Genomic DNA, 22,932 nt, shown 5'->3' on the forward strand with positions numbered 1-22,932 from the left:
TTTTTTTCTCATTCTGCTCATGCAACACATCACACAAGAGACCTTTTTTCATTTAAACACCATTTGTTTTATTTCAGATGTCAAAAAGCATTTTCAGAAATGCTGCGGGGAAACTAAACACTGTAAAAAGCCGAAATATGAGGACCAGCTCCTTTGACTTCTCCAGCACCGACACATTCAACAGAAAGTTCAACCAGGACTGAAGCTGTATCCTGGGATATGGCACATGGGAAACAACCTCTGCAATTCAGTCTGATAACTTTTCCAACCAAAGGAACATTGTCTGCATCATCAGCAGACCAAAAACACATCTTTAAATTTAATTTTGTAATCTCAGGGGTAAAAAACAACCAAAAAAATAGCTAACAGAGAGGGCAGTATTTGCGCAAAGGCTTAACATTCAAGTAATAACCGACAGATTTAAAGCAACCTTAGTTTGCCTGCAATTGAGATAAGGGCAAGATAAAGGTGCCAGAAAACAGAGAAATAAATTATTTCAGTGGCTGATGCTCTATCAACTGAAAACAAAACATGCCAATTCAAGTTCACAGCAACATTCAGAAGAAACATTTTGCTACATTCAAGTGGAAAATGACAGCAAACAAAAACATGAGCACCAAGTAGCCGCTTTAAGGGGAGGCACAATGATGGAAACCTGTAGATTATAGATGTATAATCAAAGATTTCTTTAACTTCTGCTGAGGCACAGAGCAGCGCCTGGGATCCAGATGCAACACTCAACTCCAAAGTGCTCTTCCCCATCCCATTTACACTCAATCTGAAACTCACCGGAGGCATTCAGTGTGAAATTCACAACCGCAAAGGACATATTGATTCAGATTTTCTACTTAAAAGTTAACCTGGTGAAAAAAAGGCTTTTCTGTTCAAGATGTATTGATTTTTCTCTGAATATCCAACTCTAATACTGCCTCAAGTTATGTAGTGGCTGCAGATTAGAGCCTGTGACAAAGAGCAGGAGGTGGTCTACGAATTATTTTAACAGAACTTAAAGGCAACATGCAAGGCAACCAGTTTGTAACACGTGTCTGGTAACTGTAAATACATGAAGTGATGATGAGGTGGTACAGTCCTTCCGCTAAAGCTGTCCTTACCCTTTGATTTAACATCCTCTGTTGTCAGATCGTTATCGGTAGGTGATGACAATCTTGTTTATGTACTGGGAGAAGGGGTACGTCCTGAGATGAACAACACCAATCCTGCCTATGCGACATATTTGCCAACTTTTTCCAATTCCCTGGAACAAAAAATATGGCCTCACTCCTAATTTGGTTTCAGGCACCAGAATTAAACAAATCAAGCTGTGACTCATTGACCTTTTAAACATAAATCAGTCAAGGATTATTTCAAAAATCTTGCAGGTCAAGGAGTGGTCAGACAGTTTTGCTTTTCATTTTCAACTAGTGATATCAGCATCCCTACATTTGTCTCTCTTATTAAATAAGAACAAAGGGGGGAAAGAGACGTATGACGATACTTGTAGGTCTAATTGAGTTCAACGATTTTAATTATGTGTTGATCCCTTTCTCCTCTTAAGATAGGTTAAATTAGCAAATACAGCTTCTCTGACTGCCCTCCAGAAAACCAGATCTAGGGAGAAAACACTGATGACAGGAAAACAAATAAATGAGGGAAAATCATTTGCATAGTAGTGGATTAGAGCACTGAAAGGGTTTATCTCAAGTCAGTTCGTAAAAAAAAAAACAAAAAAAAAAACCTTTCTAAGGCTCAGCTTTAAAGAGAAAAATCATTTTACTTGTTCACTTTCTAGCTGTGATTGCAAATACCACCCTCATAGGACATCTGCTCATTAAATTAGAAGCTACAGAAGGCAGACAGCTATCTCACCAATAAAGAGCAGCTACATAATTGACTATTAGCACCTTTTGTGCTCCCTTATCAACAAGCTAGATTGATTTTTTTTTAAATAAAAGTGTGTTTTGGCAGGTTTCTTGGCCAGAAACAGACCTAATCAGAGCCAAGAAATGGTCCAACACTTAAAGCCCTGCCATGTTGCAAACAGTCATATTTACACTTTGGTTTTTGATTCAATCAAACCAAGACATGTGCAGTAGTGGTTGTTAAGAGGAGCTGCTGGTACATTTTGTGCCGATGGAGAGCTCCATACTACCCGTTAGTGGTCGTTAAGCTTATTATGAGCTCAATGCTGCTGTTAAGTGCCAGAATATTTAATGGACAGATAAAAGCATGGTCTCTAGCTAGAAAGAGAACAAGCGCATTTCTCAATTTGTAGAACTTTTGATTCAAAATCTCTGAGGAAAAAAGCTGAGAGTAATTGACTCTACCTCAAAGAGCTGCATTGTTTTCATTTAAGTTTGGCTCTGACTACATTTTTTGTCCATAACAATGACACCATGTCAGACTATGTGGCAAAAATCTTCTCCAGCCTTGGCTGACTCACTGACCACACTACAAGAGTGATCCTGACCGCTCACTGTCATCACTACTGTCTCTGCGACTGTGTGTGAGTTTACAGGCTGTCAGGAAGGCGGGTCAGAGATCGTCCATCATCGCTACAAAAAGGGGGATGATGAACAGCAGTGTTTCACTCTAAAAATGAGAAATAGCAAGGGAGGGACGATTGTGGATCATGGATTATGGATAACAGCTATGGACTTGATTCTATTTATCAAAAGGAGGGCATTATAGACTGGCTATCCTTTAAATAGAACTTTAGGCGTGAATGTAATGATGTCAAAAAATTTAGTCCAATAAGCCCAGGCAATGCATGCAGCAGGCTACATGGCAGCATAGGGGTTAGCTCTGTTGCCTCACAGCAAGAAGGTTTCCTGGTTCGGTTCCCAGTCCTTTCAATGAGGAACTTGCATGAGCTCCCCTGGCTTCCTCACGCCACCAAAGACATGCTCTTTAGGTTAACTGGTGACTCTAATTGTGAGTTGGGTTGGTCATCTCTACATGTCAGCCCTGTGATTGACTGGAGACCAGTCCAGGGTCAACCCCCTCAATGACAGCTGGGATACGCTTCACACACTCCTATGGTAGCCGTCAGGATTCATGTTGTTGACATCAAGTCAGGGTGTCAAACTAGACAATGATGAACAAAAAATTCTGACGTTAGTCTTGTTGAGTCATGGACGTGGGTGTCTTGGAACCTTCGTTGATGGGCTGTGATGTTGCCGTCGGGTCAAAACCTGGCTGAATTTGTGTAGTCTGAGCCGAACTCTACTCTACTTTGAAGCTTTAATCAATCAATCAATCTCGATCACTCTTTTTTGTCTGTTTAGTGCCAATTCATAACCATATTTATCTTAAGACAATTCACAAAGAGGGTCGGTCTAGACTGTACTCTTTAAAAGCCTCATAAGTGAAGAAAAACTGCCCGATCAGTGCTCTGTCCACTGCTCCTTATCAATGTCTGGTTTAAACTGTCAGAAGTCAAGTCCTCTTGTGATTGGCCGCCTGCACTTAATATATCTTTGGTGAAAGTCACCTCCTGGCATTCCCTGACTTCTCTGTCGCCTAGCAACAACATAACAGAACATGCTAATGTCGTCAGCGCAGTAATGCCCGGCGTAACTTGAAATAGTATACAAAATAAAAATATTCTTTTAAATAGGTTTATATAAACATTGCATTAAAAATAGAACCGTATCAAAACAGGATAATGAGTTCACAGTCTGTCCCTTAACCTCCTTCACCCTCCAGCTCCGCCTCCACCCATCTCCCCTCCACCTGCAGAGTTCATAGGTGAGGTCTCGCTGTGAAGAGGCTTTACTGCGACTTCAGCCCCAAACCGTTGGAGGACAGAGGGTAGGAGTAGGCTTTGCCCAGCACGATGCGGTCCCGGAGCAGTTTAAAAAGGACATAGTAGTTGCAGCAGAGAATAAGGCCCAGAGACAAGGTGTGGTTCCAGCGCTCAGAGCGCAGCAGAGAGTATAACTGGTACAAAACCACACTGGACTCGATCCAGATCAGCAGGTTCAGGATCCGCAATGGCTTGTGGAAAAGAAACTGGAACGTCAAGAGAAAAAAAATACAAGAAAATAATTATTTTAAGAACAGAGAAGACTAGACAACCTAAATAATCTATAGGCAGGGATTGACAAAAATACAGTACAGATAAAGAAATACAAAGATGTCAACTTATTTTGACGCACCTCAATCACAGACTAGACAAGATGCTCTTCACGTGCTCCAAAGTCTGTCTCATAATGATAGGAATTCTGACCCATTTAGTGATCTGAATAGTTTGGGAAATAAGAAATAAGAGCCGGTCCTTTCAGCTCCCAAAGGCCCCTTTATCTGGTAACAATCTGGCTTCTTTAAATCAGCCAAACTACTAAGTTCTTGACCTATGATTGGTATGCATTAGGGGTGTAAAGGCATGGTACAGATGTGTACCCAATGGACACATGAGGAACGAAGCTCATACACAGACGGAAAACCAGAGAACAACTCACTGTCATACTGTCCTGGCAACCACACAACCACAGCACACGCCAGCAACAGCCTGAATATTCCCAGATAAAAGTGTCCTGTTTAGGAACACTTTGTTTCCCAGTAAAATACAACAGTGGACAAAGACAACAACAGTAGCGCTGACATTTTTCAGCAGGTGCGTCAATAACAGCACGTTGTCCAGCGGCAGCGGATCAACCAAAGCATTTGAAAAGGCACCACATAAACAAGAATGTCACTGTGACAAGGAGGAACAAAAAAGTCTCACCAGCTGGTTATGAATTTCCCATTATTTAAAATCTTTCTTATTTTAAAAATAGTGCTCTTGTTTTGTGAATCAAATTAATTCTAATGCGCTACCTTAAGCCTCAGAGGAAGGGGAGAGGAGACCCCATCATGTCTGCAGCTGCGTCACAGGTAAAGTTATCCTCAGATTTCACACGGCTCTAACCTATTTAACCTATATTCTAACCTATATCTAACCAAGATGGGCTGTGAAAAGTTCTCCAAAACTTTGTAGTAGGTCCCATTGGTTAAAAAATTAAGGCAGCGCTGAAGTCCGTGTTGAAGTCGGCAGGATAGACGTTAATTAGCATACTTGACAAGCTAACACGGTTGTATGACGATGAGTTCAAGTTCGCTGGGAAATTTAAGTGTTTAAAGAATGGGTACAAATATGTAAATATTTCAGTTACAATCCAATAATGTATTTTTTTATAAATATCTTTATTCATTGAAGACCTTTTGGAAGAAGGTTACAACATTATTAATAATTTAAATGTAATTTATTCAGCTTATTTGTTTTAATGCAATTAATTTAAAAAAAAAATGCATTCATGAGTCTCAAGTCTTAAATGGGAGCGAGCTCCCATCATTTGCAGAACAGAACCAGCACAAAGAGCAAACATCGCACCACTATCTGGAGGTTTAACTGCATAAATGCTAAGCATTCATGTGTCTACAGGCATCACCATCACCTTAAGCTGGTGTAATGGTGTTCATCTCATTTGAACAAAAAACTAAGCATAAAGTACATATGAAATGCACGAGACTGTAAACTTACTACTGGTTATCTGCTTGCTATTTTGTTGGCTAGATCATCTGGAGAAGTTTTAATAGTGACTAACTCAAATGGGGCATATCACAATCTACATAACAGCATCCAATGGAAAATGATTTAGAAACTTTTGCAAATTTATGAAAAACTGAAAACCGAAATATAACACTGACATAAACATTCAGATCCTTTGCAAAAACACTTGAAATTTAACTCGGATTCTTCCCATTTCTTTCAACTGTGCCTAAAGAGGTGTGTGCCTTTCCAAATGTCTTTCACATGTTTTGCAATGAGGAGAGGCTTCAGTCCAGCCACCTCACCATAAGCCAAGATTGGGGATTGTTGTCCTTCTGGAGCTTCGTCACACAGAGATCTTTGGAGCTCAGTCAGAGTGACCATTGGGTTCTTGGTCCCCTCTCTTACAAAGGCCCTTCTACCCTGATTGCTCAGTTTGGCCAGGCAACCAGCTCTTGGAAGAGTCCATGTTGTGCCAAACTTCTTCCATTTGAGAATTATGGAGGCCACTGATCTTGGGAACCTTCAGTGCAGCAGAGATTTTTTTGAAGCCTTCTCCAGATCTGTGTTTTGCAACAATTCTGTCTCTGAGCACAGCAGGAAGTTCCTTTGACCTCATGGCTTGGTTTTTGCTCTGATATGCATGGTCAGCTGTGTGGCCTTCTGTAGAGAGGTGTGTGCTTCTCTTAATCATGTCCAACCAATTTATGTTACCACAGGTGAACTTCAATCAAGGTGTAGAAACATCTCAGCAATGATCAAGAGACATGGGACGAACATGAGCTAAATTCTAAGTGTTGTCGTAAACGGTAAATACAATACTTGTGTAAACTGAAAACTGAAAAACGTGAAGGGGGTCTGAATACTGTCTGAATGCACTGTATATATGAGCCTTGATATTCAGTACAAGACGGTTTACAGTTAAAATTTTCCAAAACTGAGCTGCATTTCTTTGCATCTGCAACTTTCAGCTGAATAACAGACAAATCTTCCACTCATGTATTTTGTTATCAAAATTAAAAAATATGTAAAATCTTCTTGTCTCCTCCACTATGTGTCTCATCATACCCCTAGTGTTTTGTATGATCTCTATGTATTTTACTGTTTTTGAAACTGCAGACAGAATCCAAGACAAATTTCCCTACAGGGAAATTAAAGTTGATCTTATCGTATAGTAAGAGTGAAGGATTTTGATTCACTCCTGCTGACTCTGAGAAACCTCTAGCAGCATTAAAACCTAAGAAAAATATAAACAGCCCATGCTGACAAATCAGTTATTTTCTTAGGCTTAAGATGATGCACTTCTGCGAAAAGAAGTGCCTGACTAGCTGAAAGTCTGAACACAGCAGCATAAATCCAGCTTAAGTCTGTGTGTGGCTGTGATAAGACTATAATGATTTCTGCTGATGCTAGCAAGAGTTGTCCTTATTACATTTACGGCTGTAAATTTTCTCCTTTTTCTACTTTATTATGCTGCATAGAGCCAACTCCATGGCTCATACGTTTTGATTCTGTTTTTAGCATTGTGTTGTATTTTCATGGTAGCATTCTTTTGCCCACTTTCAATGATCAAAATAAGAAGTTTCTGTAACTTTGATACAGATACTCACATAAAACCTTGCATGGGAAACGTCAGAGGGCAGGGCGACATTATAAGGTCCAACTGCCTTATACAGACATCGACTGTGTCGTACCAACACCCCCTGAGGCCAAATGGTGCTTTCTGACCACCTGCAAAAAAAGTCAACACCACAGTTACACACAAAAACAGAGTCATTTTAAAAGTGTGTATCAATATGTGCAGCATAGCTCACTCACACATGCTGAGGTGCATTGCTGTAAGAGCCATGCTCCAGTTTCTGCCAGCGGCCAAGGTGAGCCGCTGAGCGATGGAGCAGGTCGCAGTAGCTTGGGGGGAGCAGCTGACTCATGAGCATCACGAATGCATTGATCCACACCATGATCAGATGCTCACAGGACCAGCGCATGTCGTAGTACTGCGTGCTCTGGTGTGAGGAAAAATGGAAAGTTATCAAGACAACAGACAAAAAAAAGTACATGAAAAAATGTAAAATTATGCATGTGAGAGATACAAACCTTGACGAAGCAGAGAGGCAGGAAGGCTACATAGTAAGCACTAAAAAGCGAGTTGAACAGCACTTCCTTTATTCGCCGGTTGAAGTCGCTCTTTAGCTCCTCCACCTCTGTTCGAATCAACTCTGGCGTGTGTGAGTGTGTGTGAGGCGGACAGGTGTGTATGGGCATGTGCGGGGGGCTGGAAAACTGCTCTCGTAGGTTCTCTCTTAACAGGAAGAGGAAGTCGCGTGGCCTAAAGAACGGGGTCTCTGCTAGGTCAGTCTGCTGGTGGTCGGCTGGATAGTCGCAGTCAGTCTGTGCCGTTTGGCTTTTCCCTCCCTCTTGATGGAAGCAGCAGAGCGGGACGTACACACCAAATCTAGCATGGTGGGGGGGTGGTGATTGAGTGAGGACAAAAGAAGAGAGCAGCCAGTTTTAGTTTCAAATGACAGGGAAGAAAAGGAGGTGCATGATGTGAAAACATCATGCATATTTAAAAAGAAGAGACAAATTGAGGGAGGAGGGCCCATATCTTTTGCTCTAATACCACACAAAACAAACAGGCAGAAAACCTTGAACAAATGGCGACATGTTCACTTTAACAGCTTTAATACATTAATGTGAAAGACCAGACGAACTGCAGCATGAATAATTTCTAATATCAGGTTCATTTCAGGAGGGATTTGTGTTGTCCCACAGTTACGATCTCTTTCATTCAAGAGAGAGAAGTCAGCGCTGCAACTCAGGATTTTTCCTCCATCTCTGCAAACAAATCAGCGTTTGCGTAACAATGCATGTTCTGGATCTTGTTCACTTTTTGACATTTATTTGCTCTGGGACAGACATTTTTATACAAGCTACTTGAATTCAAGTTCATTTCTTCAATTTCAGTTTGATATCCAGAAAAAGGCCATTTAGCAGACTCCTGTTTTGTCTTTTCATGGAAACAAAAGTATTCAATTGTTCACATGACAATACAGATAAAATGGCATATTAGATAGATTTCAAGTAGCCATGATCCTGGCTCCATTCCCAGTGTGCATTTGAGCTACAACATAACTGACTCAAACAAGGTGCTAATTAAATAACAAAAATAGACCCTTTACTAAGATAAAATGGCATATTAGATTTCAAGTAGCCATGATCCTGGCTCCATTCCCAGTGTGCATTTGAGCTACAACATAACTGACTTAAACAAGGTGCTAATTAAATAACAAAAATAGACCCTTTACTACTGCGTCTGAAAAACATTAAAACCCAGGGCTGCATCGACAACTTCTGCAGCTTTTCAAAACAGACAATTTGCCAACAACAAAAACAAAATGATGAAGAAGGAAAGCAGATAAAACCATTCTCTCAAGTGCTAGACGGTGCTTCTTTAAACAAGAGCTTAAGTTTTGTGTTTACTGGCAGGAGCAAAGCAGTCAAGGAGGTGAAGCGTGCACCAGTATTATCTCTATGATTCTTTGCATTACGCCTCTTAATATGATGCCAGATCTTTTGACCCACCTTAAGTGTTTTCTTTCACATCAGGCTTAAAACACTTTGCTTTGGGACATCAGATCAACATCATGATAATTTCCTGGCCTATAGAGCAGTTGCTCTCAAATAGGGTGGCAAGGCCACGCTTGTGTGCCTTGGGGGAAGTTTAGGCGTGGAAATTTGCACAACCATATGTTATTATTATAGCTATCCAACATCTAATGGAACTGTCACGTGTGTTAAAGAGGCTGTTTTGCATTAATATAAACATGGTGTGCCTTGGGATTTTGGCTTTATCTCAGGTGTGCCATTGGAAAGTAAAGCATGAAAACCACTGCTATAGAGGAAGGCAGTCAATTTTTTTAATGAGTTTAGTTACCACAATTCAAAATGAAACAATCTGTTATTCTTTGACTGGACAGGGATTTTTTCAGCTGAAAGTTTTCATGAGCATAAAAGACGGAGAGTAACTTGGCAAACCGAAAAAGTTTCATCACCATGTAGGGGTGTAACTGTACTTGTATTCGTTGTGAACTGAGCAGATTCAAATGATGAATGCATCTATATGGGGAAAAATTAAATCAAGCATGGCAGGTACGTGCCAACTTATGAGGCAGCAAAGCTTGTAACCATTTTACCACTATTAAAAAACTCTTCAAGACAAGAGAGAAGCAGGCAAATATGCACAGTTAGATTTAGCAGCGCTACAAAACCTGCTGGCTTCTTGTCGCTCTCTTCAACTTCTCTGTTATTAAAAAGCCTGCTGTGTCACTGCACACTTCATAAAGCATAGATATAATACATTACTCTTAAATGCACAGATTTTAATTTGCACTTTTACATTGTATTTATTTTATCATTACAATTCAGGTGACATTAAGCAATTCATTTCTGTGTTCCTGCTTATTTTGCATCTTTTTCCTTTTTGTTTTCCCTCTTTTTGTCTCATGTTTAATACACCAAGGGCTGTACCAGCAACAGTGAGTAGTTCTAAACCACACTAGATGGAACTAGGGCTGGGCGATACATCAAGTATACTCGATGTATGGTGGCTTTTATCACGCACAATGTATAAAATAACTATATTGCAAAAATTGAGTATAAATTATGTGGAAGTCAATCCAGAAAACTCTTCTCCGCGTATGTGTGTTTTTGTATCAGCAGAAGAGAAGCATGGGAGAATGAAGGAAGTACACAACAGCAAGGCGAGTTAGCGGTGAGTTAGCTGCATTCAGAGACGGAAAACGAGAAACAGCGCTGGATCCACCATTTGGAAGTGGTTTAGCTTTAAATAGGAAGAGGCTGAACTAAATACAGTAATTGTTAAAATATGCTGAAAGACGATGCCGAGGTAATGGCAGCAGTAAGACAGCACATCGCCAAAGAGCCCAGTGTTGTTGAGAAGCCAGGATTTTAAAATCTCATAAAGGCACGCCACTCAGAATATGTGATTTCCCTGGGCGCAAAATATTTGCTGAAAACTCCCCTGCCAAAGTCATACATGTCAGAGAGAAGATGGCCCAGCAGCTAACAAATGTGATCCACTTCTCCACAACTACGAAGACTTATCTCAGCCTAACAGTTCCAAACACGGAGAACAAGGAAATAAAACGTTCGTGTCTCCAAACGAGCCACATTTGGAGGCACAGTCAATACTTATAGATTTTTTGTACAATTCTGGATCATGACAACTCTATTAGGCAGAATAGTGGTTCAGGTGGTATTAGAGACTCACGGGTATCCCAGGAAGAGGAGGTTGAGCACAGAGTGGTTCTTGCAGAGGTTGACCAGAGTCCAGCAGAGCACCCAGCCACACATGGTGAGCAGGGAGAGCCGAGCTGTGATCAGAAACACGTATCTGAACAGAGATCCGCCGCTGCTCTGAGACACCTGGACGAATGGGACGGCAAAAACATTCACAGTTATCAGAATGATTTGAGTTTGAGCTCCACTGAAAAGGAAAGTGTAAGTAATGGACTGTGATAGCTGGATGTTTACCTCTGAAACTATAGTCCAAACAAGCCTGCGGGCCAACATGACTGTGATGAAGATAGCCAGGTGGTAGTCCATTAGATGAAAGTTCTGCAGGAGAAAAGCAGATATTCTAAAGTGCTTCCATACAAATGTTACAGTATTTATCCTGCTATAAGATGATACTGGTACTGATGCTTACTCTAAAAAAGGTCTCCAACTCTGATTCAGAGAAAGAAAGAAGCTAAAAAAAAATCCATTGATTATGCTGCAGGAACTCCAAATAAAAAAATATATAAATATTTGATCTCTGGTTTGTTTGTTCTGCAGACATTGCTCCAATTTCATTCAGGAAAACAAAAACAGTGAGCCTGTTTTAGAACATCAAATAATCAAATTCCATTTTTTTCTTTTTTAATGTTAGTCCTTTCAAGTTGCCATAACAACAGAGCTTATATGTATGTCTGTGTATTTGTTCTTACAAGCGAGGTAGAGGCAGCAGGGTGGCTGTATGGGTACCACCACACCGTCCTGTAGATGTTGATGTACTGGACAAACAAGGCCACCAGCAAATAAAGGAAGAGCAGGAATTCAAACAAGAGGCTGCTGTCCAACGGCAGCTCGGGGATCCTCGAGTGACGGACAGGCTCCGGGGTGATGAGGGCCGAGAGAGGGGGGGCAGACAGACCCACCGAGTTACTACTCCTGAGAGACGACAGATAGATACAATAAAGAATGATTAAATTAAGTGCAATAAATAGAAATTTAGATTAAATCTCAATAAGGTCAACTGCAAGTGTCAAAATAACAGTTTAATACATTTTCTACTGCAGAGATGTTGGGCTCTACACATCATGCGAACATTCAAGTGTAATTTTTTTATCCAGAATAGTTTGAAAGAAAGTCCCTCAGGGTGTTCTTGAGATATTGTGTGCACAAGAATAACCTTACTGACAGAGAAACAGACAGACAACCCAACCCCTACCACCAGCACAGAGGCAGATACACAGGTGGATCTCAGAAAGTTAGAATATCACGAAAAAAGTTCATTTTTTATGATTTAATTCAAGAATTGGAACTTCCTATTTTCTAGATTAATCTCATACAAAGTTAAAAATAAGACCTTTTTTGTTTTAATGTTGATGATTACGGCATACAGCTCACAAAAACTAAATTCCACTATCTCAAAATATTAATAATATTACAAAACATCAGGACAAAAAGGATTCTTAACAGAAATGATGACCTCAAAAACTATGCTAATTTAAGCACTCAGTAATTGGTTGGAGCTCCTTTTGCACAAATTCCTGCATCTATGTGACGTGGCATGGAGCCATTCAGTCTGTGGCACTGCTGGGATGTTATGAAGCCCAGGCTGCTCTGTTATCAGCCTGCAGCTCATCTGTGTTGTTGAGTCTAGTGCCTCTTATCTTCCTCTGGACATTCTCCAAAGATTCTCGATGATCCTCAGGTCAGACCAGCTGGCCAATCAAACACACTTAATACCATGGTAAGCAAACCAGTTTCTGGTAGTTTTGGCTTCACTGTGGACAGGTGCCAAGTCCAGCTGGAAAAAAAAAAATCAGTATCTCCATAAAGGTTCTCAGCAGATGGAAGCATGAAGGTCTCTAAAATCTCCTGACAGCTGACAGCATTGACTCTGGGTTTGATGAAGCACAGTGGACCAGCAGCAGCAGGTGACATGGCACTGAGAACACTGAATTCCAAGCACCTTAGATTTTTTGCCCCGATCTTCCACCAGACTCTGAGACCTTGATTTCAAAATAAAATTCAAAATTTACTTTTATCTGGAAACAGGACTTTGGACCACTGAGCAACAGTCCAGTTCTTTTTGTTCTTAGGCCAGCTGAGATGCTTATGACATCTGTGGTTCAAAAGTGGCTCGATAAGAACACCACACTTATAGCCCTTTTTCTGGACATCTCTGTGTGGTGGCTTTTGATCCACTGACTCCAGCCACAGTCCGTATCCGTGTGAAGATTCCATAAGTTCTTGAATCAGCTTTGTTTGACAATCTTCGGGAGACTGAGCTCCTTTTCCCATCATACTTTTCCCCTCAAGCGAACATTCCCTAAAAATATGAAATAAAAACAGCCTCTGAGAACAGCCTCCCCTTTCGGCAGTGACCTTTTGTGGCTCACCCTCCTTGTGAATGGTATCAGTTATTGTCTCCTAGAGAAATGACAAGCCAGCAGTCTTCCCTATGATGGTGGTTGTGTGTACTAAACCAGAGTAAGAGAATGAAGGCTAAGGTAACTGGATTTTCTAACAATATTTTAATATTTTGAGGTGGTGGTTATTGTATGTTTGAGAGCTAGAGGCCATAATCATCAAGATCAAAACAGAAAAAGTCTTGAAATGTAATTTTCTTAATAGATCACCAAAAAAAACAAAGTTTTACCCTTAAAAAAAAAAGAAGATCTTCACTTTACAATTAACAAAGACATTAGCAGAGAATACAGGGAATCATCATGATTAAATTATTTTTATAGTTTTTATTTCACTTAAAAAAAGGGGAGGGGGCATTTTATAGGGATTAACAGACAGACACTAGACTGTCGGGGCTACTCCGTGTGTTGGAGTACTAGTCCATGTTTAATATGCAATATATATTGTGCTTTTTTGTGAATCTTTATTTCTACTTTTTAATCTCATTAAGTGGACAGAATAAACCATGCTGAATGGTCTCCCTTTACTCAAATGGAAGTAAACAGGACTTCAGATCCTTGTACACAAACTTTAGTTATTTATGTAAAAAAAAGAGGGTAAATCTGGATTATTGAGGGAAGATGCAAATATCACTGACTGCAGAGCTTTTCTGCTCTGTAATAATTTATTTACAGACAAATTGGCATGTATTTACAAACATTTCCAGAATAAAGAATTTTTAAAAATGCATGGAAAATTAAACATTTTTCTAAATGTCGATTCAATTTTCTTTAGTTGAAATACCAAACAAATTCTATTCTACATATTTGTTGATGGTATGAATTCTATTTTATCTTATTCTATTTAGGCTCCATGACAGCCGTCAGCTACAGTTTAATGACTCTGTACTTTTTTTTATTTTACTTCTGTGTTCACTGTTCTTGAAGCAAAACACCAAGACATGTAAATGTAAATTTACATGGCAATTATTCAGTTTCTTAAAATCTGAAAATCTGGTGAGTTAGGATCAAACGAATAAACAGGATTGCTATATGTCAAAAAATCAAATTGTCAATAATGTCAACAGAGTAAATGCTGTAAGACGGCTGAGCCCAAATTTTTCTCACTGACACCATATGTCACACTTTGGCATGCAGAAATGCTTAAACATTACGTCCAAAAGTGCTGAATTCAACTATTGATGTGCAGACTTCCCTTTGATAGTTTATTCCTTTTGTCACTAAAACTTTGAACAAATGTCTGATGCTGCTCAAACCACAGAAAAATATAGACAAATCATCATATATACTTAAATTTATATATTCAGCTTATTACATTATATCCACCTGTAATCCAGGCCTACTTATATTATCAATGTATGCGATTAATCATGATTAATTAATCACAAAACCATAAATTAATCAGACACATTTTTTTAATCACTTGTCCTTTTTAAATATTATTTTGGGACTTTTTTTCCTTTATTTGATAGGACACCTAAAGAGAGAGAGCAGAAACATGGGGAGAGAGTGGGGGAAGATGTGCACCAATCCTCACCAGGATCGGGATGCGATCCTGAAACCAGAGCTTTGAGGACTGTTGCCTCTGAAATTAGGTGCCTGCTCTCACAGCTGAGCTGAATAGGCATACATGAAATAACCTATGTAGCACGTTACAGTATTTCACAGTATTAGGTAGCAGCTCAAAAACATGACACAAAACATCTCTTACATTTAAGGCCAAAGCAGAAAAACCCCATCAGAGATTTGCCATCATGCTAACACATTTAAAGTTGCTGATTGCACCCACCTGTTCCTGAGGCCTGTACCATTGCTGAGGTTTCCTCCAACCAGAGTCTGCAGGGATGGCAGAGCAGAGCGACTTAGCTGCTGTCTGCTGGGACCCCTGCGGCCTCCTGGCATGGTCGCCAGTTACCGTGGCAACCACGGATGCCGCCCACCAACCGACAGCCGCTGGGACTCCTCCTCTTTCTCTTCAGTGAGCCACCATGTACAACCAGGCCACTGTGGAGGAAACAGAAAGACAAGAGTGAGTCAGAGAAGGAAAAGTAAAACACCTCAAAGAAAATGAAAGCAGGTAGAAAGAACCAACAACCCCGAGGCCTAAATAAGTAGACGTAGAGCACGCACATGCCCCAAGGTGTTTACTCTATCATGCACATGTGAGAAGATTATATAGTACAGTGCAGATGTTCCAATTTTCTCTGAGTATTTCCCCTTCACTGATTTTATCTCTTTTTACCTCTTTACTGCCCCTATAAAGTTTATAAGTCAATCAGCAGAATAGCAGAGTGGCTTATTATCATCTGAGAAAGGAAATTAGAAACGCTCATTATAAATCCTCAAACCAGAATAAATCAAACAAGAATTGTTTTCTTCAGGAGCCCTTTAAAAATGATGTTTGACTCCTTGCAGTGTTATACTCAGAGGGGGCATGATTCACTGTACATTTCAGCAAAATCTCTTACTCCTACAGCCTCCACACTCTAACCTGAAATACTCCACAGAATGTAGCATCACTGTCATGTAATGTAAAATGAAGCTAAGAGTTTTACCCCTGAATATTCTGGAAAAGAAGCGAACACATACTGGGGGGAGCCCTAAAAACCACGACCTTTTTGAAATAAGATTTCTGGGTCAAATTGGTTTGGTGTAAAGCAGCTGCACTTTAAAAGTTGAACGTTTACAGAGGTCAGAAAGAATTTAGTCTACTCGACTCATAACTAAACTATTTGTCTGTCTAGTCCTGCTTTGATCAGTCCTTATTAAATTGACTTTAGATGAGCGATGTGACATGTTAACATGGCATAACTTGGCATGTCAGTCGATGATTTCAAACCTCTTTAAACTGCGAGGGTTTCCCCCAGGAGACTACTCAGCAAAGACAGTGAGCCATCCATACCCTGACAGGTCTTATTTTATGATCAGTTTAGTTAATAGCTGATCGCCTATAAACAAAGGACACACTCACTAAAACATATGACACTCATTTTGTGACAAAGCCTGTTTCATGAGTTTGTTTTTTAAAAAATTCTGTTGAACCACAATTCAAAAGCAATGTCTGATTTTCATTGGTTAATATTCATTAAACTTTTATTTATTATCACTTCTGTCAGATTCAAGTTATTTCTGTGACCATTGTGGGTTTTTCTTTCATTAACAGAGGGGTAACCAACAATTTTGTCCACGTGTGTATACAGAATTACCAACAATCCAATGCAAACTGTTTTCCTTCTCTTCCACAAAAAAGAGAAAAAAAATAGAAGAAGAAAAAAAAGCTAGGTAAAGCTGAACGGGTAAAAGCAGAGCCATAGAAAATGAATATATTATTATTTATTATATATAATATGATGATATGATGGCATTTTAGATGCATTGGGTAAAAGTTGTACAACGCTGTTGTCAGTACCGTCTCTGTGTTGATTTCATGCACACTCACTAGCCTGTTCCAAATGTGTTTTTAACAGTTGCCAGGGGAGGGCTCTTACCTCTGTAGGACCCAACTCAGAAGGATCCTTCCTACAGAGGAAGAATCCTGGACTTTGAGAAAATGCAAGAAACTTTTCTTAGGGACACTAAGAACCGAGTATTGCAGAATGCCTCAGGAATTATCTCTAAGATTTGAAATTCACAACAATCTAATATCATAACTTACTGTTGTTTCAATTAATTATGGTCTTTTTTATTTTGTTAAAGTATTTTGTTTTTATAAACTGTGAAACGTAGGATTGTATGGATGCATGATATTACAGGCATGATTGTATTGGCAGATATTAGCTTAGAAGTTAAATGGCGAATTAGCTGATATGAAAAATTTCTGCCATTATTACAGCCATTTAAATCTGATATCAGCCTTAAATATCAGCCAAAAATACAACTGTGCCATCAGGTTTATGTGATTTAGGGTGCACACACACTCAAGAGTCCCACTGTGAGCTCTGAACATTTTGAATGAAACTGCAAACATAAAACAGCCACCAGACTGTCTACTTCACCGCTCCTCTCTCAGCTCTACTTGACTCAGCCTCTCTTTGCATTACACTTGCAGACACTTGGTGTTTATTTTAAATTTTAAAAAAAGAGATTTATGTACCGGTAATGACCAAAAGAAGTTTGGAAATATTGGCACTTCAGCCAAAATCCACCACCATGCATCCCTAAAGTCCAGTGCTGCTTTTGTGTCAGTTTAAATAATGCTCTCAATGAATACTAAAGCTGAATCAGGAACATGATGGGTCGCTCCACTTTGTAGAGGAAGATTCCACCACTACCCTCCTGTAACTCAGTTTCAAGAAACAAGGCAGCACTCTAAATCAAAGGGTCAGGATGAAAGTTTGAAATGGGGCAGACTAAGCTTTTGACCCCATTTACAACCTGCATTAACACCCCCTGGGTGATCAGACATCAAGCAGTAAGCCTTAATGTTTGGTATGAATGCACCTAAATGCATCCTGAGGACAGATTGAGATCTGACAGCTCAGAACAGATATTAAAGGTGGTTCAGGAGGCATTCATCCACATTGGTCTGGTAGTTTAAATGCTCATGATGACCCCCTCATTTGTAGAAGAACGGCTGATAACTGATGGGACAATGGTTCTTCTCTATGCCTGGAAATAAGATGTATTTGTTATTTTCAGGAATGATGTAGGGAGTCTTATCTGAATAAAAGGTGGGAAAGTGAGTTCTGACCTCAATTATATGCATTGTTAACGTAAAGCATGAACACCCTCATTTAGTGCTTTCCACTTGCTCTCCGATAACCCAGGAGGGATGTTAATGAAAGGTGTTAACAGACCCTTAGGTGACAAACCTTCCCTCTTCTATTTGAGCTGCCTGTACCTAATAAACTGACCACTGAGCACACATAAACTAAGTCAATCCCTTGAGGTTTCACTTCATAGAATTAGAAACAGGCCCCCTTACTGACAGATCATGGTATCATCATCCCACAGCTACCTCATTTACAGTCAAATAATTGTTTAACAACGCAAACAGAGCTGTCACCAATCTACAGTATCAGATCTGCCGTTTAGATTCCCTGTGTGAGCCTGGTTTGGCTCATGTAATGCTGACAGTCTCAGCACGTCTTCATGAAAAGACTGACACGGACCACACTCAATAATTAAATAGCAAACATGTTTTTGAGGTATTACTGAGGGCTTGAGCTGTGTGCACTTTATAAAGAAAAGATTTTGCTTCATTTATTAGAACAGACAGTCTAAACTAACAACCTATGACCCAAAGCCTGGATAATGGAAGATGAATCAACAAGTAAAAACCTATCAATCCTATTAATATAAAGTTTGCAGGTTGAAGATTGGCTTGTCAAAGCAGGAAGAGCACAAGTTTACATGGCAACAGTATTTCTTTTCAATACGAGGGCTTTCCACACACACACAGTGCATATAAAAGTTGTCACCCCTCTTGAATGTTCTACCCTTTCATTGAGTTTATAAATCAGTCATAGACAATATAATTTTGTTTTGGACAAAAAAAAATCACAAAAAAAAAAAACAAGGAGGTTCATTTTACCATCTACCTTCACAGGCCTTTCAGGGTCAGCTGCTGAAAAGCATCCCCGCAGCATGATGCTGCCACCACTGTGCTCTGTGGTGATGTGCAGTGTTTGGTGTCCACCATACATCACCTCTTCTGACTGCTAAAAAGCATTATTTCGTCTTATCAGACGAAATAACTTTCTTCCACAAGTCCATGAAGTCTTCCACATGTCTTTTGGAGAATTTGAGTTTTCTTCAACAGTGGCTTTCTCTCGGCCACTCTTCCTTAAAGCTTTTACTGGTGAAGAACCTGGGCAACTTATGTTCAATACTACAACTTTTAAAAATGTATGTTTATTTGGAAAAATTTACAGGAGCACTGGAAGTGATTTATAGTTTCAGCATTATTTACACACTTCACAGGCAAACTTACACCAGGACAAAGAATCAAGTTTCCCTTTTTCCTCTCCCTTTATGGCACATGCGTGCTCTTCTTCTCCTCCCTCTTCCCTCCCTTCCTGCCAGAGGTAATATGAAAAAATAATAACCCAGAACTATTAACATATAGGATTTGGAAATGTGAAGTATGATCTGTGTGCTTTAAAACAAGTAAAGATGGGCCTTCAATATTATTTAATATTGGGAGGGGGGGTGTTGCAATTGGATTATTTGCCTAAATCCTTCAGCCCTAGTTTTAATTGTACCTTTTGTTGCAGTTGCAGGATGTGTGATTATTATGAAACTTAACCATTTTCTCATCACTGATCTACACCCAGAAAGAACAATCAAAGTTGTTTAACCTCATGTTCCCATAGTTACGTTGCCACCGGCAGTGCACGTTTAACAGTTTGACTTTAGAGAGAGCCAGAGCGCTGTGCCAGTGCCATGCCAGGCCATGGCGTGCCAGTAGGCCTAGATATGCGCCAGTATGTATGCGTATGCTTCTTTATTTGACAAAATGGACTGACATCTTTAAGAGCAGTCATAAATTCACCAGCATCTTCACACACAGACGGTGATGCTGCTATTAAAAAATAGCAATATCATTGCTATTTTTTAATACCCAAGGATACATTGCTACCAAATAGCTGCCCATTACTAGTGTATACCTTAAATTCTATCATTAAAACACACTTTATAGGATGAGCAAACAACAAGACTTCAGCTGATGGTCCAGCCTAAAACTCCACAAATGTATCTGTACATACAGCAGATATTTACGTCCAACATAGGCAGATATTTACAGCCATGTATCAGTTAAAACATCACCATAAATTTACATACAATTAACATTTTTGAGGGAATATCTGCTGATACTGTTGGTGTGCCAACATTATTGCACATCCTGATAAAGCTAGAAATTTGTTACATCCTAGTACTGACGTTCTTCCTAATTTTCTGATGAAAATGTGAAATCTACAGTGGCATTATCAGATGCCTGTTTTTGTCTGCAACCCTTAGATTTACAGTTAAATGTCTTAGAGGAGAAAATAAACTAGAAAATATTTACGTTAAAGAAGCTGGAAGTAAAGAATTGTGACTTTCTTCTTTTAAAAAAAAAGTTTGTTTTGCAATTAGTGGCCAAAAAAAGCAGTTTTATCTCTGATTTTTTAAGTAAACGAGGTATCAAGTTACACTTCTCTTCGGGAAAATGTAATAAAACAATACAGTCTTATCTGAGCTAGTGTAGTAGTAACTGAACTCTATGAACTATCGTATAATTTATCTTATCATCACTGCTCAGTGGGTTAAAAAAGTTGTACCGCCCGTCTTCACCAGACAGAGAAAGACTCTAAAACGAAACAAGAACCAGAGCCAGATAACATCCAACCTGTGTGTGTATCAGCATTTCCTTCATACTGATAGGACTTATGAAACAGGATGGCGGAGATGGTAATGCAGCCCATAGTGCAGTACCAATATTCAACATTAATAAAGCTGAATCTTCAACAGGAAACAGCCGTTAACATGCACGCGCACATGCAGGGGGGACAAACACAAAAGTGAAAACAGGAACTATTTCACAAAGAAATTAACTACAATGGGGGATTTGACAGATACTGATATTTGGTATTTATGTGGAAGTGAAACATGTTTCTAGAGTTTACCAAGAGTTGGTTTAAAACATTTTAAATGTGACCAAAAAGCAGAAAGAAGTTTTAAAAAGAAAGACACGTGGAGTTGTGGTTTTTGTGGGACTGTACAAGGTACTTATTAAAATGTTAAAGTACTTACTAGAATTGGAGGACGTCAATACCTGTTAGGCTACAACAGCAACAAAAATAAGTCAAAGGCACTCAGTATGTGTAATTCTAAGTTAAATTGGTCGCTTTTATTTTAGTGGAATCTCGACAACGTGCAGGAATTTGCATGCATTTCTATGGATTCATTCCTCTCAAACTCACCTTTCTTGTGAAAACTGTATATTCTCCCCAAAGCTATGGTACTTTCCATACTATGAGTATTACAGATGTTATCATTTCAATCAAATGGTATGGAAAAGTATCGAAGTATCGAGGATTTGGACATCCTTAGACTGTGCTGAATTTTCTCCAGGAGACACGCTGTTTGACTTTTTTTCTGCAGACTTGCTAAGACATGCACCAAAAGCTGCCTGTCTGAATCATGACACCAGGGTTGTCATACCGAGAAAAAACTTGGGGGCACACTTTGACAAAGATGTTAGGAACACAAAGATAGACGTTTTAGCTAGCTGCTGTCTTACTGTATAAAAGCTTACTAGTTTAAGCTTAGAGAAGACACCGTTACTCACTCAACATCGACAACAGACGGGGGGTGAACTGAACGAGGATGCATCAGTCAGTTGTGTGGCTTCCAGCCTGACGAGTCCAGACAGCACCGAGCATTTCTCCGCCTTCCAGCTTCAATATCCACGACTGCACCGGTTTGGAGATTAGCTACGACGGTACACACGGTCCTGTGGGGTCACTTTCTCTTCGGACGAAAACATAAAACGGCTTTAAAAGTTAGCCCTGGGCTTTAGGAGCAACAGTGTAAATGCGTTGCACAGAGACCGACGTGGCAAACCCGCACCTCCTCTCACCATGACGTCATCGGAGCGCGACTGCAACAGGAGCCTGCACTGCACAGTCGCAGCTTTGACAAAACAAACCGCTGCTATTTTAAACTAAACCTCTCAAATGATGATTTTTTTTTAATTGTGTGACGTACAAAAATTAAGGAACTTGCCGAAATGTATCCACGTAATTAAGTTATTCCAAGAATCAGAGATGTGCAAAGAAATTATGATTTTGTTTTGTTATTGTGAACGTAAAGCTAGTTGCCTTTAAAAAAAAAAAAAAAAGATTTTATGTTATTTTATTTACTTTTTTTTTTTACATTCGTCTATTTTGGTTTGATATTTAGCAACTTTTCAGAACACTAACTGGCTCTTAAGTTCAGTGTAAAAAAAAAAAAAAAAAAAAAAATATATATATATATATATATATATATATATATATTTTTTTTTTTTTTTTTTTTCCTAAGAAAATTAAAAGCCAAACAGTCATAAACAATACTTTGAACTCGATGATTCTGTAAGGGTACTATTATATCCAAAAATGTAAATGGACTCAAAAAAAAATCCAAAAATAGAGCAGTTTACAATGGAAAGAGAATATCATATAAGCTCATTACACAGACTAAAAGACAACAAAGCAAAGAAAACACTGGCGATATGTGCATCTTTAATTATGTTAGTTTGAACTCTTGATACCCCATTTAAATGTGTATATATGTACCAGGGTGGGAAAAGAGTAGCAACCACCACCAGCCAAATGCTGGTATTTTTGAGCAGTGTCTTTCACTCAACTTATCAGTCAATGATTGGTAAATAAAAGTACCCTAACCTAACCTAACTCAGTGATTTTAGAGTAAATGGCATAAATAAAACCCCTTTTTCTGCTTGTTTCTACTGACTTAATGTGCAAAGCAAGCAGACCTGCACGTTCACTGAACAGGAAAACTGCCTCCTCCTGCCTGTGTCAGAGTTGTTGTCAAATGTTTACAGGCAGCTTTGTGCTGGGATATTTTTTATTTGATTTTTTTACTCCGCATCGAGTAGTTCTCTACTGCAAGTAGTATATCTAAAGGTGAGTTTGAACCAATGTCTCGCTTGTTGAGAGTTCAAGAAAGTTAAACAAAGTCTGAATATTGTTGTGAAAC

General features: G+C 39.3%; 1 protein-coding gene across 1 annotated transcript; it reads right to left on the minus strand.

Annotated features, from left to right (window-relative positions):
* Positions 1–68: 68 nt before the first annotated feature.
* Positions 69–21,806, minus strand: tmem39a (transmembrane protein 39A). Its single transcript, XM_041786512.1, has 9 exons — positions 21,521–21,806; positions 15,038–15,252; positions 11,542–11,764; positions 11,087–11,170; positions 10,824–10,978; positions 7,628–7,985; positions 7,349–7,536; positions 7,141–7,261; positions 69–4,011 (listed from the first exon to the last, which is right to left on the minus strand). Exons 2-9 carry the CDS (start codon positions 15,148–15,150, stop codon positions 3,772–3,774), a joined length of 1,482 nt encoding a protein of 493 aa, XP_041642446.1. The 5' UTR covers positions 15,151–15,252; positions 21,521–21,806; the 3' UTR covers positions 69–3,771.
* Between the last annotated feature and the right edge of the window lie 1,126 nt (positions 21,807–22,932).

This window comes from Cheilinus undulatus, linkage group 1 (genome assembly GCF_018320785.1).
Source record: "Cheilinus undulatus linkage group 1, ASM1832078v1, whole genome shotgun sequence".
NCBI classification, from domain to species: domain Eukaryota; kingdom Metazoa; phylum Chordata; class Actinopteri; order Labriformes; family Labridae; genus Cheilinus; species Cheilinus undulatus.

What these genes read in the sequence shown, in the direction of transcription:
- tmem39a (XM_041786512.1), bottom strand. Translation starts at nt 15,150, where the DNA reads ATGCCAGGAGGCCGCAGGGGTCCCAGCAGACAGCAGCTAAGTCGCTCT. An exon ending in CTCCTCTTCCTGGGATACCC is followed by an intron (nt 7,986 to 10,823) that starts GTGAGTCTCTAA and finishes CCACCATGCTAG; the next exon opens with ATTTGGTGTGTACGTCCCGC. An exon ending in TGCCTCTCTGCTTCGTCAAG is followed by an intron (nt 7,537 to 7,627) that starts GTTTGTATCTCT and finishes TCCTCACACCAG; the next exon opens with AGCACGCAGTACTACGACAT.